Source organism: Bombus terrestris, chromosome 17, assembly GCF_910591885.1.
Source record: "Bombus terrestris chromosome 17, iyBomTerr1.2, whole genome shotgun sequence".
Taxonomy (NCBI): Eukaryota; Metazoa; Arthropoda; class Insecta; order Hymenoptera; family Apidae; genus Bombus; species Bombus terrestris.
The window spans coordinates 2,739,078-2,754,179 of NC_063285.1; the positions used below are offsets into that span (position 1 = coordinate 2,739,078).

Genomic DNA, 15,102 nt, shown 5'->3' on the forward strand with positions numbered 1-15,102 from the left:
TCGATTAATATTTTCTGATGCCACCGTTGTTATTGTTATAGGAATTTGACGGAGGGATCAGGGTAATTTTTAACAAATTATAATGTATTTAATACAACCGTATACCTGCCCGTCCAATACTTTCACAGAAACCCCCGTACTTCTTTACCTTTCCTTCTGAGTGTGTATTGCACATTGCTTAGGGCAGTTGAGAATTTCCCTCTTTTTGAAAATATGCAAATATTTGCAAATATATATAGAAATTGCACACCCTAGAAAGAATGCGAAATAGTACCAAATTCTTGTTGGTTAGACGTCAGGGATTCCCGGGAGATGAGGGTAATTGTACAATTTCCAATTCGCCGTTCTCCACTCTCTCCTCCTCGGGTATCGTGATGATGAGCGCGCGCATAACCTAAGGTTACTTTCGAGCTTTTTAACTTCCTGGCTAGGTCGGAGTTTAACCGAGTACATCATGTCATTTCCGCTCATTTTTAGCCATTCCTTCTCCCAGCACTACGAATCTCTTCTAGGTGTAGTCTACTTCTCTATTTCAAAGTTTTTAAAATATACCTTTTCTTGATCAGTTCTTTCCCACCCATCTCAATCTCCCGTGTCCACCAGTATATAATGTTTTTAGCCTTTAGCTTTGTTCTCTTTCTTTCCATAGTTTAGCTACATGTCTTGACCATAGCTTCTTTTTTTAATCACCTCATGGAATTTTCGAGTACAAAGTATTAATGTTTCCTTTAGTCCTTTCCTCCATAAATAATCAATAAATAATGACACGTCATGGAGTTTATCTACGCCGTTCTTCTCAGTGGCTCTCGGATTTCACATTAGGTTCTTTTAGTTCGAACTTCCCGTCAGGGGAAGTGTCCCACCCCTTCACGTCAGGGTCGACCGCAAGTGACTTCATTTTAGTAATAATAAGTATGTATAATATATAATATAATATAATAATAATAATAATATAATAATATATAATAATAATAAGTAATGTATAATAATAAGTAACTCCAGTTGTCATCATGATTACCTCTTCAATAATATTTTCCGTCGTCAATAGCGTGCCGACATAGCTCCCCAATTTGGTTCTGCCGAGGATCCACCTAGGACAGTGTCACAACGCATGCTCCGTGTCGTCTCCTTCTGTGTCGCATCCCAGCATCTAGAATGAACCTCTTTGCTGATAGCCCTATGATACACGTTCAATATCTCGTATCCGGCCAATAGTTCCATCGTCCAATGATCAATATTTCTTTTGCACTTCTTGAAAGTACAAGCGTCCCCTATTAATTTCTTCGTCCAATTGTCATTTCTATAAGTGCTCCATTCTTCCTCCACTTGTCGTCTATACGTTCTTTCACTGCCTTCATCCTTTCCACGAAATTTGAAGCAATTCCTACGCTAGACCGACTCTCATAATGTTCTTGTTGGTAATTCTTCTTTACTTCATACATCTCGGCCCGGAGTTCCGCTTTGTAGTAAATCGGCATTGTGCCCGTCAATACGCACGGCACTGCATGCGATGCAGTGCTGTAGGCCGTAGACGATTTTACGAATGCTGCCCCCTGGAAGATGTTTCTGTTTTTCCTGATCAACAGCATAAAGCACCACTGTCTCCCATATTCCATAGTAAAGTTTCCTGACTGAGACAGTGGACCCGTTAACGTTAGCTAGCAACATCCTCAGCGCCTCCATGAATAAATCCGCCTTGCCACGGACTTTGTCAAAGTGAGCTCCGAACCTCCTGCAATTATGCAACTGCACCCCAAGGTATCTGATCCCTTTCTTGGTTCTCACTGGATGACTCTCAATCTAAATGTCCATGACATTGGGATTATGTTTCCCGGTGGGCAGGATTACCTCCGTCTTTTCGTGTGCTATCACTAATCTATTGTCAGCACATCACAGTGTCACTACATTCATTGCCCAAGCTTACCCCGATCTCCTCTTGGCTAGTTATGTCAAGTATCAGTGCCAGTTCGTCGGCAAAGGCGACCGCATTCAAACGAGGGATATCCTGAAGCTCCTTCAGGAGGCCTTCGTATAAAAGATTCCATAACAGGGAACCTAATATAGAACCCTGTAGGACACCCGGGTAAACTTTCCTCTTCACCGTCCCTCCGCTGTTACGGATTACAATCTTCCTGTCTTTCAGGTAGCTGCCTAGAAGACATAAAAGCTTCCGGGGCATCCCTCTCGCTTCAGCCTCCAGCAGAATCTTATTCCAGTAAGAGCATTGAACACATTCTTAATATCCACCGCTGCAAGCACACATATCCGTTTTTTTCTTCTGAAGCTGTCCGCCAATTCAACTACCCGGCGCAGCGCGTCCACCGTGTTCTTCCTCTTGCAAAATCCAAACTGGTTTATATGGAAGGGGTCGAGCCCCAGCTTTTCCTTGGTCAAATTCTTGAAGGCATGTTCCTAGACTTTACTAAGTGTTGGCAACATACTGATCGACTGGTACAACGATAGTATTATGGGGTCCCTACCCGGTTTCCGGATAGGTACCACCTTCGTCACCTTCCATATCGCAGGTATCCTTTCACTGAGGTTTACTAGATTTCGTAAAATTTTAAAATAACTTTATTTAAATCGGCATCCTTCGAAGTATACCTAAAATTTTTTCGGTTACGCCTCGTCTTTCTCGTTTTAAAATCATGCAGGACATACGTATGGTCTGACGCTATCCACACATTTGCTATTTTCTCTCTCACGTATTTCTTGGCCAGTCTTCAATCCGTACTGATCACATCGATGAAACTCGTTCTCCCGTTCCTACGGAACGCATAGCTTTCCCTCATATTGATGGGTACGATACCATTCTTTACCAACATATTCATTGGATTCGTCTCCCAGCGATCAGTTCTCTAGCCGCCCCACGCAGTAGTCTTCGTGTTAAAATCGCCGGCGATCATCACTGAGGGATAACTCTTCCTGTTTGTCTGGATGATGATCTCCATTTCCCTTAAGTATTCGTAAAATTCTTCTGGTTTGACATTGGGGGAATAATACCCCGAAAGCAATGCACGTCGTTAACAGTAATGCTCACTAGTCCGTTGCTGGTTGTCACAGTACTTTCATCTGGATGTTTTCCTCTGAACAGGATCACCCACAACGATGCATCACCTTTGTTATCGTTACACCAGTAAGCCTTCTGTTGATAAAGCTCAGTGATAAGGACCACGTCGACTTTAGTTTTGCAGACATACTGATACATTAGCTCTTGGGCCAACCTACACCTATTCAAACTTTAAATTAGGATTATTATCTTCTAAGTCTATTTCCTCCTCTCATCGTATCCTTCACCGCTGGACATGCCAGTGATCCTGTTATATGTCTCAGGTTGTCTCTTCTCTCTGCCGCGCAGATCGCACATCTTGGCTCTTTGCTGCAGCCGTTTATAGCGTGATCCCTATCGTCACACCTCCGACATAGCTCCCTCCTTGTACTCAGTACCGTACACATTATGCCCCAGCATGTGACATCTATAGCATCTGAGGACATTCGGGATAATTCTGGCTGTTGCTATTGTCAATCCTGTCCTAATCCTGATGGTGGATTTCTCACGTGGAATGCTATTCACTGGAGCTACCACCATCGCCTGCTGGGTTCTCAGCGATTTTATCTGAATTCATATTTCCTCCTTGATGTCCAGCTCGGTGTCCTCGGTCAGCTCCTCCCTGGTAGCAATGGGATCTATATTTTTTATCTCAATGTCTCCCTACTTGATATTTCCATGTCCTTCTTCATGGCCGTCTTCAGTTTCACTGCAACCTCGTGCGCCGGTACCTTATTATTAATTTCAATCAAGATGTGCCCTGCCCTGGTCTTCCTCACACCAGTTGTTTCCTTGAGTACTGTAAAGATATAGAAGGGATTCGGAAATACAAATAATTTCCTTTATTTAGCACACAACAGTTATACATATATCTTAGACCTCGAAATCCTACTCGCACGCACGCTTGTTGTCAACCAATTCTTCCAGATACTTCTAACGACTTACTATTGTCTTTTGTCCCAACTAAGGCCAAGACGCTCTTTGACGCTTACACACACATTCACATGTACAGTGTAAATGTATCACGTTCCTAACACGCCTCCTTACATTTATACTGTACACTTAATCGTATTTACATGCTTTGAGAAATTATGTAACAGAAACTTTAACACTTATTGCTCTATTTACATTTCTCTTAGTTTACATTCATCCATGACCTAAACCTTTCGAATTTCTCTCTACACAGTGCCTTCGTAAAAATATCCGCAGTATTTTCGTCTGTACTTACTTTAAGTATGTTTATCTTGTTCTCCTTTAAGCACTCGTGAACATAGTGATAATGAACTTTAATGTGTTTAGAATTTTTTGTAAAATTTCCATGCTTTGCTATACTTACCACTTCAGAGTTATCCTCATAAATTTGTACAGGGTTATCGTCTAAATTTACATTGATGATTTTCATAATTTCCCTAATAGACATTAATTCATTCGCCGCTTCCGGTAGAGCTACATACTCTGCATAGGTCGAGGCTTTTGTCACACACCTTTGTTTTTTAGACTTCCAACCGATTACATTTCCATACAATCTAATTACATATCCAGAGTCGATTTCCTATCTAAATGATCTCCTGCCCAATCAGCGTCCACATAACAATCTATCGTTTCACATTTTTCATTCCTTTTATAATCTAATCTTAAATCTCTAGTCCGGTACAAATATTTCAATATTCGCAAAGCATATTTAAAATGTATCTCATTACAATAATCTTGAAATCTACTCAAATAATTCACACTACAACTTATATCGGGTCTGGTATTTACACTAATATACAACAATGTGCCAATTAAATTTTTGTATCCAATATCCTCTCTATTTATCTCAGCTTTTTCAATTTCTAGCTTGGTCTCCATAGGTGTACAGTACAATTTGCCATTTTGTAACTTATATTTGTTTGCTAATGATTCAATGTATTTCTTTTGGCTTAATCTCATTTCATTTTTGAAATAATCATACTCTATATTTATTCCGAGATATTCTTTGACTTCACCTAAATCTTTCATTTCAAATCTATTAGTTAATAACTTCTTTACACTTTGTATCTTCCTTTTGTTTTTACTACAAATTAGCAAATCGTCTACATACATTAACAAATAAACAACATTTTCTCCCTCTCCACGTGTATATAGACACAACTCTATGTTATTCTTCTTAAAACCTAATCTCGTCACATACCTATCAAAACACTCATACCAGTCCCTTGGACTTTCTTTTAACTCTTAAAGCGCTTTCGATAGTTTACAAACTCTATTCGTTCCGTCCGTATATCCCTTTGGTTAATTTACATATATCTCCGAGGTTACTTCACCATTTAAAAAAGCAGTTTCTATATCCATTTGCTCAATAATTAATCCATTTTGACAACAATATGATAGCAATATCTTAAAAGTCTGATTACTCGCTACTGAGGAATATATGTCATCGGCTACGTTTCTTTGTTGGAATCCTCTTACCACTAATCTAGCCTTAGACCTGTCATCTGATTTTCTCGTATAAACCCATTTTACATTTAATACTTCTTTGCCTTTTATCCTTTCTACCAATTTTCAAGTTTTATTCTTATAAAGACATTCTATTTCCTTATCCATAGCTTGTTTCCAATCTTCGCTATTTTCACAACAAATCGCCTCCTCAAATGTACAAGGGATATCTACTCTACAATAATTTGCATGGATTTCACTAATGTTTTCTTTTTCTGGATACCTTACTGGATTTCTCTTATTACGTGTAGATCTCCTACGGATGTTTAAGCTTCCAGGACTGTTATCATTTTCATCTTCCCTACTTTCTAACTCTTCCTTATTCACGCTTACCAATAAATCATTATCCTCAATGTTATCGTTATCTTTATCGAATGAATTCTCCATAAAACCGACACATTTTGTGTCTGTTTCTATGACCTCTACACGTCTAGCTACTGTTATTTTCCCACCTAATAACACTCTGTAACCTACTTCACTATATCTTAACAAAATTCCCATGTCTGCCTTCTTATCCCATTTAGAAACTGAGGTGGTATGTCGTGATAGGTGCAGAAGGAATACTCCGATGTTCAACAAAAAGTTTATTACTTATAACAATCAACGAGTCAACAATTCATACGATTCACACTTAACGATTAACCATCGAGAGTTTATAATCGCGTGTCTCGGCTTGTGTTTGCGTCGCTATGATACTGAACCTTTCGCACTTCGCGGCTGGAGGCAGAATGACTCCTTGTTCGAAACCGAACGGATTCTTTTCTTAGTTGCCCTTCGATATCCCTACTACACACGCGTTTATTAGATGTACCGCGGCGGTTGCCGCGCGTGCATTCTTCCAAACATTCGGCGGAAGAACCATAGGAATATCGATGACACATTAGGCGCGTCGGCCTTACGCTTTGAAGATATAGCGCTTTGTGTCGCGAAGCCGTTGGAAAGTTCCGTGCTCGTGCGCCGCCACAAAACTCTTTTTTGTTCTGATCTTCTTACAAAAACTTTACTTCCATATAGATGTAGATTTTCAACACTTGGTTTTCTCCCGAAGAATATTTCAAAAGGTATCTTTCTCTCTATAGTATTTACCAGTATTCGATTTTTCAAGTATACCGCTGTACAAACTATTTTCGGCCAGTACCTTTTATATACTTTCGCTTCCGCTAACAAGCAACGTGCCATGTCTATCACTGTTCTATTATACCTTTCCGCTGTCCCGTTTAATTCATGTACGTAGGTTGGGCAATTATTTATTCTGATACCTTTATCTCTAGCAAATTTATAAATTCGATTATTTAAATGTTCTTCTCCATTATTGCATCTCAATATTTTTAACCTCTTGCTCGTTAAATTCTCGGCTTCATTTACAAGCTGTACGAAACAATCAAAGACCTCATCTTTTGATTTTATACAATAAATTCTAGCTATTTTACTATAATCATCGATAAATAAGATGAAATATTTCTCTTCATTGAATCCGGTAGTCTTAAAGGGACCGCACACGTCCGTATGAATAATTTCCATTATCTCCCTAGCCTTGGTTCGATTATTTTTGAATGGTAAATTATGCATTTTACTTTCTAAGCACACCCTACATTTCAAAAATTCCTTTTCAAATTCATTCGGTATACCAGTCACTAGCTGCTCCTTACCCAAAATATTTAAATATTTAAAATTTACGTGTCCTAGCATCCTATCCTATGCCATCTTTCCTTTTTACTCATACGTTCGGCACTGTTTGCTAAGTGCTCCTTCCCTTTCAATATACTTTTCATTCTATATGTTCCATTTTCTTTAACCGCTACCGCTGTAAGTTTATTGTACTCTTCTATTACTTTTGCAATATTTCCTTTTGAAATAACCGTGTTCTTATCATCTGTTAACTTGCCTAAACTAATCAAGTTTGCGGACATTTCTTTCGCATAAAAAACATTATTCATATTTATTTTATTTTGCTTTCCAAATGCTTCAAAATAGCTTATAACATTCCCTACTTTTGTTGCCTTTATCGATCTATTATCGCCTAAATATATATTTACCGGTTCTTTAAGGTCGACAGATTTATCAAAATAATTGACATTATTAATTATGTGATCTGTACAACCGCTACCTAATAGCCACATTATTTCATTAGCACTTATCTCGTTCACCTCACTGCTGTGTGCTGCGTGCGCTGTTGCTATTGTCATGTCGATTCGAGATTACTTCACGTTCCGCAGGAGAGGCGAGAGACTCGTATTTCAATTATGATCGTTATTACAAAATTTATTAGCAACTGACAGAGTAACGATACAGAATGTTATAACAGAATAGAATAGAATGTCAAGTATTGACTTGGGAGGGTTTTTATATCAAGGGTTTGGTTCCTGTGGAGGGGTTATCACTGGATGCCGATTACATTAGCATCCTATTACTGCTTAGTTATTGTTTCGATGGCTAAGGTATATGAGATATGATTATCCTATCGCTGTATTCCCGGGACCACCGTGACACTATCCATGTGCCTGTTTTTGAGTTACCATGCTCGCTCGTGCCGGTTGTTGATTGACGATGGAAATTATCACATCCCCTGCTCGTATTGCCTTTGTTTCCTCTTCCTCTGCTGAGACCACGTGTTGACCCACGCCAAAAACTGTTACTGCTTCCCGCTTGGACGCCATTTTGACACTCTCTCACAAAGTGTCCTACTCTTCCACATCTGAAGCATCCTTCCTTTTTTGCAGAAAAGGCGTTGGATTGCATTTCTCCTCGATTGGACTTATTTTTCTTCTCCGCTATTTCAATTTTATTTTTTACATACGCTACCGTTTGATTTTCTTCTTTCAATGCATCTATTATATCCGTTATGTAGCTGTATTCTTCGGGTAACGTATTCAGCATATAATTTAATTTTTCCCTCTCACTCACTTGTGCACCCGCACATTTTAATTCGTTTATTAATTTTTCGAAATCGCTAAAGAACGATGCTGAATCACTGTAGTTGTCAAGTCTTATCTTTTCCAATCTCCTTCTGCATACGATCTGTAGTGCCGTCGACTCTTTCAAGTACATTTCATTGAACTTTTTCACTATCTCATACGCCGTTTTTTCTTCTCTAATATATTCCAATTGTCTATTTGTGATGGCACTGTAAATTATATTTATTGCCTTCAGATCCTTTTTGTCCCAGTCTTCACTGTCGGTTTCGGTCTTCACCCTAGTTGTGACAATCTCGCATTCTTTATACCTGAGAAACATCGTTATTCTTTGCTTCCACATACCGTAATCCTCACGATCGAATATAGGTATCATGATTTCCGATCATGATTCCGATAAATGATTCCTTATCTCTTACTCAAGCGTTCCTACGTGCTCGAAGTATATCTTTCCTCTTTGTAACCTTTGAAGGTTTCTTCCCTTACTGAAAACTCACTCGAACTAACTTTCAAGATTGAAAACCACGCACTAAATAACTTGCAAAACTATGAACCACGCTCTACTACCATGTAAAGATATAGGAGGAATTCGGAAATACAAATAAGTTCCTTTATTTAGCACACAACAGTTATACATATATCTTACACTCTAAAGACGTAATCCTACTGGCACGTACGCTTGTTGTCAACCGACTCTTCCAGATACTTCTAACGACTGACTATTGTCTTTTGTCCCAACTAAGGTCTGGACGCCCTCTGACGCTTACACACACATTCACATGTATAGTGTACATGTATCATGCTCTTAACAAGTACATCTTTCGCTCCCACTACCTCTCTGTAAGAATCTAACCAGTTAGCGTCCTGGCCAACTTTAACCAGGATCGCTTCGCTCTTTCCCCTTGCTACTATATCCCTTCTTTCATCCTTACCACTTTTATTTCTCAGTGCCTCCTCATCGGTCTTATCAGCTACACTCCTAATCCCTCTTCGCCTGTCGATCGCCGTCCATTCACCCTCGCTTTCGGCATTTTGTCTGTTCCTACCACATGCCTCAGCATATGATAGCTTCTCTTGCCTCGGATTTCTCCTATTAGTCGTTCTTCTTTCTTTCAACGGCGATATTCCTTTCCCTTTTGCCGACTGGCCGACCTTGGTTTGAACGGCTGCCGACAAGCCAGCGCAGTGTATTCACTCTTGTTCCTTAAGAGTCATCTGGGTGGGCACCATTCTCCTGTCACGACGTTCCCTTTTCATTTCGGCGTTGGTGTCGATCCAACGCCTCATATTCCTTATTTCCCTTGTATTATCAGCCTTCAAATTCTCCAGCGTCGGGTCACCCGACATTGGGCAGATCTACTTGTAGATAAGTAAGTTGAGTTACACTTGAATTGTGGACCAGTGAGTTCAGTTCGACTTGGACTTTGGAAAAAAGCACATTGGCTACCCCGTTGACCGTGGATTCGTTATTGGGCCTAAGATCATTGCCATTAGCATTTCGAATATATAATTACCACGGTTACTTGTCAAATTCTGTAATAATCATATTTGTACTAGTAAATATCTTTTCTATTGCGTAACAACCATGTCTAATCCAAATGAAGATTCGTTACACGCCCCTAACCCTAATGATAACTCGGCATGTATATAGGGAAAAATTGCTCAAAACGTTGATCCTGATGACATATTTCAAGGTCAGTGAAATCGATAAGTTCATCCACGTCGTAAATAATTGCCAATAATCCTTGTATAGAAGATATATTAATATTATGTTATTACTACTAATATTTCTTCTTTGCAATTTGATATGGTAGGTACAAATATCACTGCATATCATTTATAGCTATACATGATAGGTATATATAAGAGAAAACAATAAACATGCAATTGATAAACTTTTACAAATTTATCAGAAAGCAAAGCTGCAACGAAAAAACATTATCTTTAATTTTAACTCTATTTTTATTTCAAATATAACTAGTATGCTTTCTTAAAAATCGTCAATTACATAAGATTATAAAAATCGGCAATTTCAAAAATTCATACAGTTGCCTACGTATGTATGTGCGCAATGAGCACGATCCTACCTGAATCAGATCAATTAGTACGCTTACTTACGTCATGCTTTACTTTACGATTTCATTGTATCTCATCCACTTGGTACGGATAGTAATAGTACGTATAATTTGAGCTTTTTGTTTCAGCTGAAAATCGAATTCGAGGCCTGATTCTTTTCGAATTACATGCAGCACACGCAGACCTTAGTAGGAGACATACAGAAATGGAGATTTTAGTGCCATTATTGGTAAGATGAAATATCAAATTTGACACATACTTAAATAATACTACATATTTAAATAATAATATATATGTCGATGATGAAAGGACACCGGAGCCTTCCCTTTAGAATTTTGGGAAAGTCCCTTAACACTTTAATCTAGATTCTACCATAGCCGTAATTAAGCAATTGTCGTCATTCAATCCGACTGTGTTTGTTCGGGATTTATGATAGTGAACTTGGGCTCGAGGCGATAACCAGTCGCCGAACGTAACCGCGGTCAAGGGATGAACGTTTTTACCTAACAAAGGTATGGAGTAATTCTATAGCTGTCCTTGAAAGAAATAGTTATAGCGGCACGCGACAGTAAACGCGTGTAAACGACAATTCTAACGGTTTCTGTCCTGTGGCTCGCCACACGCAGACCCTATTCTTCGGGTAAAATGATTACCAGATGTCGACGCATCTCTACAGTACATGTTCAGCTAGCCCGGCATCGGAGTGCGCCGGCTGTACGCCGGCGTGGTGCGATCGAGGCTCCTCTATGGAGCTCCAATCTGGGCAGAGGACCTGATAGCCAGCCGCCGCAGTCTTCTGAAGGTCAGGAGGTTGCAGAGGACGGCGGCCATCAGGGTAGTGAGGGGCTTCCACACCATTTTTGCGGCAGCAGCGGCGGTGCTCGCCGGGTTCCCCCCTTTCGAACTGCAGGCACTGAGGTGTCGCGAGATTTACCTTCACACTCGGGGTCTGTCGGACGAGGTCGATCCGGTGGGCGCCGACGTTGAGGGTCGGGCTCGACGGGCCCTGCTCGACAGATGGCGTGCTAGGCTCGGCATGAGAGCAGGCGCGCCGGGGCTAAGGGTCCTCGAGGCCGTCCTTCCAAACTGGGACGTTTGGTTGGACGGGGCCGGGGCCCCCTGACTTATAGGGTGACGCAGGTACTCGGGTGTCCGTGCGGATTTCCTCCACGTCAAAAAAAAAAAGTTATCGCTTCTTTCAACCTCATTGAAGTGCTTTATTATTCTAATCATATCGAAATATTATATTCATAGTTGTCATTTCATTCTCAAGTTTTAAGATAATGTGAAAATTTTGAGACAACATTCTGAAAATCTGTATCTATGATGTTATCTTGCATACCGTCTGTTGCGAATTATCAACTAAAGAGCGACCGGCCAAGCCCAACCGATTGGTCGATATCGCGTACCTTGAATGACTTAATACTCAAGGTGGAGGAGGTTTAATAGATCGATTGTTAGTGTATAAAAGTAAAAGTAAAATTGTTGCATAAAAGTAAAGTTTGATGTTTTGAACACAGCAGTTGTAAGATCTTGTTGAGAGTGAAGTATTTCACCCGCACGGTACGACGCTCTGTTGGTGACTGTCCTAGTATGTCGCTGATTTCCCCCATCAGCCGTTGGGTCTCGTCCATGCATCGTGCCTTCCGGACCGGGGGTTTTCCCTGGGGTTTCTCCCTGACCTCTGAATCATCAGATTTACAGCTCGAGGAGGATAGGTAATTCGAAATTTCTCAAAGAACGGATAGGTGCTATCCAAGGCATAAACGAACGGCCACTCGAAATCCCGAACACCGTTTCAAAGATCATACAAAGTTTTCGAAAACCTTGATCTCATCGTCTGTGATTTGAAAAGAAGCTAAAATAATTTCTGATAAGGCTAAGTAGGTGGCCTATTACTGCTCTTATAAACATGGATATGTAGCGACACATGAGTCATAGGACGATTCGAATCAGGAGTGACTTTTATTGTTGTACCTTAGAGTATCGACGCTGTTTTGATTTGCAAGGTTTAAGAATAAACAAAATAATTGGATAAAAACATTATCGCTGTTATGAATAATCGTCAACCGGAACCACATATGACCTTCTGTAAATCCATCGGACAATATAAATAGACGGACATCCCCTCTAGGGAAAGGAGTCTTTAGAGCGAATTAGTATAGCGAAGAATATAGCGAGCAGCATAGCGAGTCATACGGTAGAATCAAGTGAGCGATGGTTACGACCGACATGCACTATCTCTGTACTTGTACTTAAAATGATTTTAATATAATTAACTATTACATTTTTACTACTCGTCTCTTTAATAAACTAACACGTTAATACTTAAAGTACTTAAAATTTTGTCCACGTTGACTGCCGTTCGTTGCAAAGTTCGTTACAAAAAGTTGTATAGTACTCAATTGTTCGAGGATATTTGTCTACTTATTCGACTATTTCGTAACGAATGTTAGAAGCGTAGAATATTGTACTTATTAACCATTTTGAACATACTGTCGTCGCACAGCAATTTTCTATAAAATTTTGGAGTATAACAACTTGTATGTACTATTTTTATAAACAAAATAACTGATAAATAATTGATAATTTTTAAGATCATGGATCTGCACGTGAAAAATTACGTTGTCTGTGATAAGCTGTTGACTCATGGACTCAGAAAACTACTAGTCAAAAATAGTCAATAAGGAATTTTTGATAACATTACTAATCAGTAGATTCAACACTATTGGTCTTTGTTGAATATGTAGTATATTTGTATTGTACGTGCGAGGGAGAGGGAACGTAGAGCGAAAACACAAACAAGTATGTATCCCCTCCCTAGTATTAGAATACTAGAATATTAGAATATTTACATAACTCTGCTCGCCACGTGGGCTACTCGCCGGAGGCCTAGGGCACGAGATTTCACACTGCACTTCTCTTTTTTCTCAACGGAGTTCTAGGCCATCATACAACGCTCACATATATACTATGGAGGGGATACATACTTGTGTATCGTTTCTCTCTACGTTCTCACGTCCTCACTCTCCACATACAATACAAATGTACCATATATGCAACGTACTTAATCTACAAAATACATTTTTTGTATTATCTTCGGTTGCCTTTGTTTCTATTTCTTTCGGTAATATACGCGTGTTCTAACAGTAATTATAGTTATAAGGGGCTGAAGCATTTTTTACATAATACGATAATTATACAATATTAACAGACAATTACATAAATTGTGAACAAAAATTTCTGCCATCATTTATTTGCACTTTACATTAACAAGTATTTGAAGGTTTGTTTCTTTTTGCAGCAGGAGTCAAAGAAGTATTTAGTTGATGGCTATCAATTACTGAAGTACGAACCAAAAGTTCTACCGGAAGGAAAAATAGCTCAACATGCAGAACAAAATTTACACGAAATAAATAAGCTCTTAAAACGATTCAATGTAACATAAACTTTATCAGTACGTAGTTTGCTAAGTAAGTTCTACGTTTGGGAGTAAATATTAAACGAAAAACAAAACTGTATATATACATAGCCTTCGTAAGCAACAAACATATCGAAATAAAATTGTTAAAAAAATTTTAATAAGTATAATTACAAGCGGTAGTTATCATGTATTAGCATTCTTTGATTGAGGAGTTCATTTTTAGCACATGTTAGAAAAATTAACACATGAATCAATGATATAATTTATATTAACGTTCTCTTAATTTGGTAAGTAATTTTAGAAACTTCTAACGAATCAACAATCTTAGTTCTTCTGAAAGGGATACGACGATAGAATAAATTCTCCACATGCTTTATATATATTTTGCCGGCAGCGAAAAATACTGAAAAAATACCGAATGTACAACAGAGAGGGATATAGTAGGGGTACAATACAGTACAGGGCGGAAACGATAGAAAAAGATTAAAAGTTTATGTATCAGGGAATATTACCGTTGCAACGACAAACCTTCTTTCTTTTCGGTTCCTTGTGAAAAAAGATTTTGCTACTGACGAACCTTTTTTGAATAAAGTGAGATCGAACATGATAAAATTTGATTCATATTTATTTATCTAATTAATAATTCGTTCTTTCTAATATCGTTTCTGGTAAATTCAAAATAATTTCAATAAATAAATAAATTCAACAATATTATTATTATAAAATAATAATTTACTATTTTGTGTACAATTTATATAATTCATATTTAATTTATTATTTATTATTAATAATTTACTAATACTATTAATGAAATAGTAAAATAATATAACTATAATATACAATTATGATAATACAAAATTATATATACAAAATAATATATAACAATAATAAATAATTATATTTTATACAATAAATAGTATATAATAATATACTAACATATATGTATAACTGATTTGCTTTATACATATATATCATATATGTATCATATATACACATATGTATGAGAGAGGAAATTTCCTCTGTGATATTATATAGATATATATAGAGTATAGCTATTTTGCACGTATCTACAAATTTTATATTGTTCTTTATGTAGGTTCCAAATTTATGTGGTAAAAAACAGAGTAATGCAAGTAAATTATGACTGGCAATACAAAAGAATT

General features: G+C 38.2%; 1 protein-coding gene across 1 annotated transcript in view; it reads left to right on the forward strand.

The window, feature by feature from the left end:
- Window positions 1-14,536, forward strand: part of LOC125386660 — a 39,563-nt gene extending 25,027 nt beyond the window's left edge. The window contains exons 3-4 of the mRNA XM_048413664.1: window positions 10,644-10,744; window positions 13,820-14,536. Of these exons, the coding sequence (XP_048269621.1) occupies window positions 10,644-10,744; window positions 13,820-13,963 (245 nt within the window). The 3' untranslated portion in view covers window positions 13,964-14,536. The remainder of the gene's footprint in view (window positions 1-10,643; window positions 10,745-13,819) is intronic.
- Window positions 14,537-15,102: the final 566 nt, after the last annotated feature.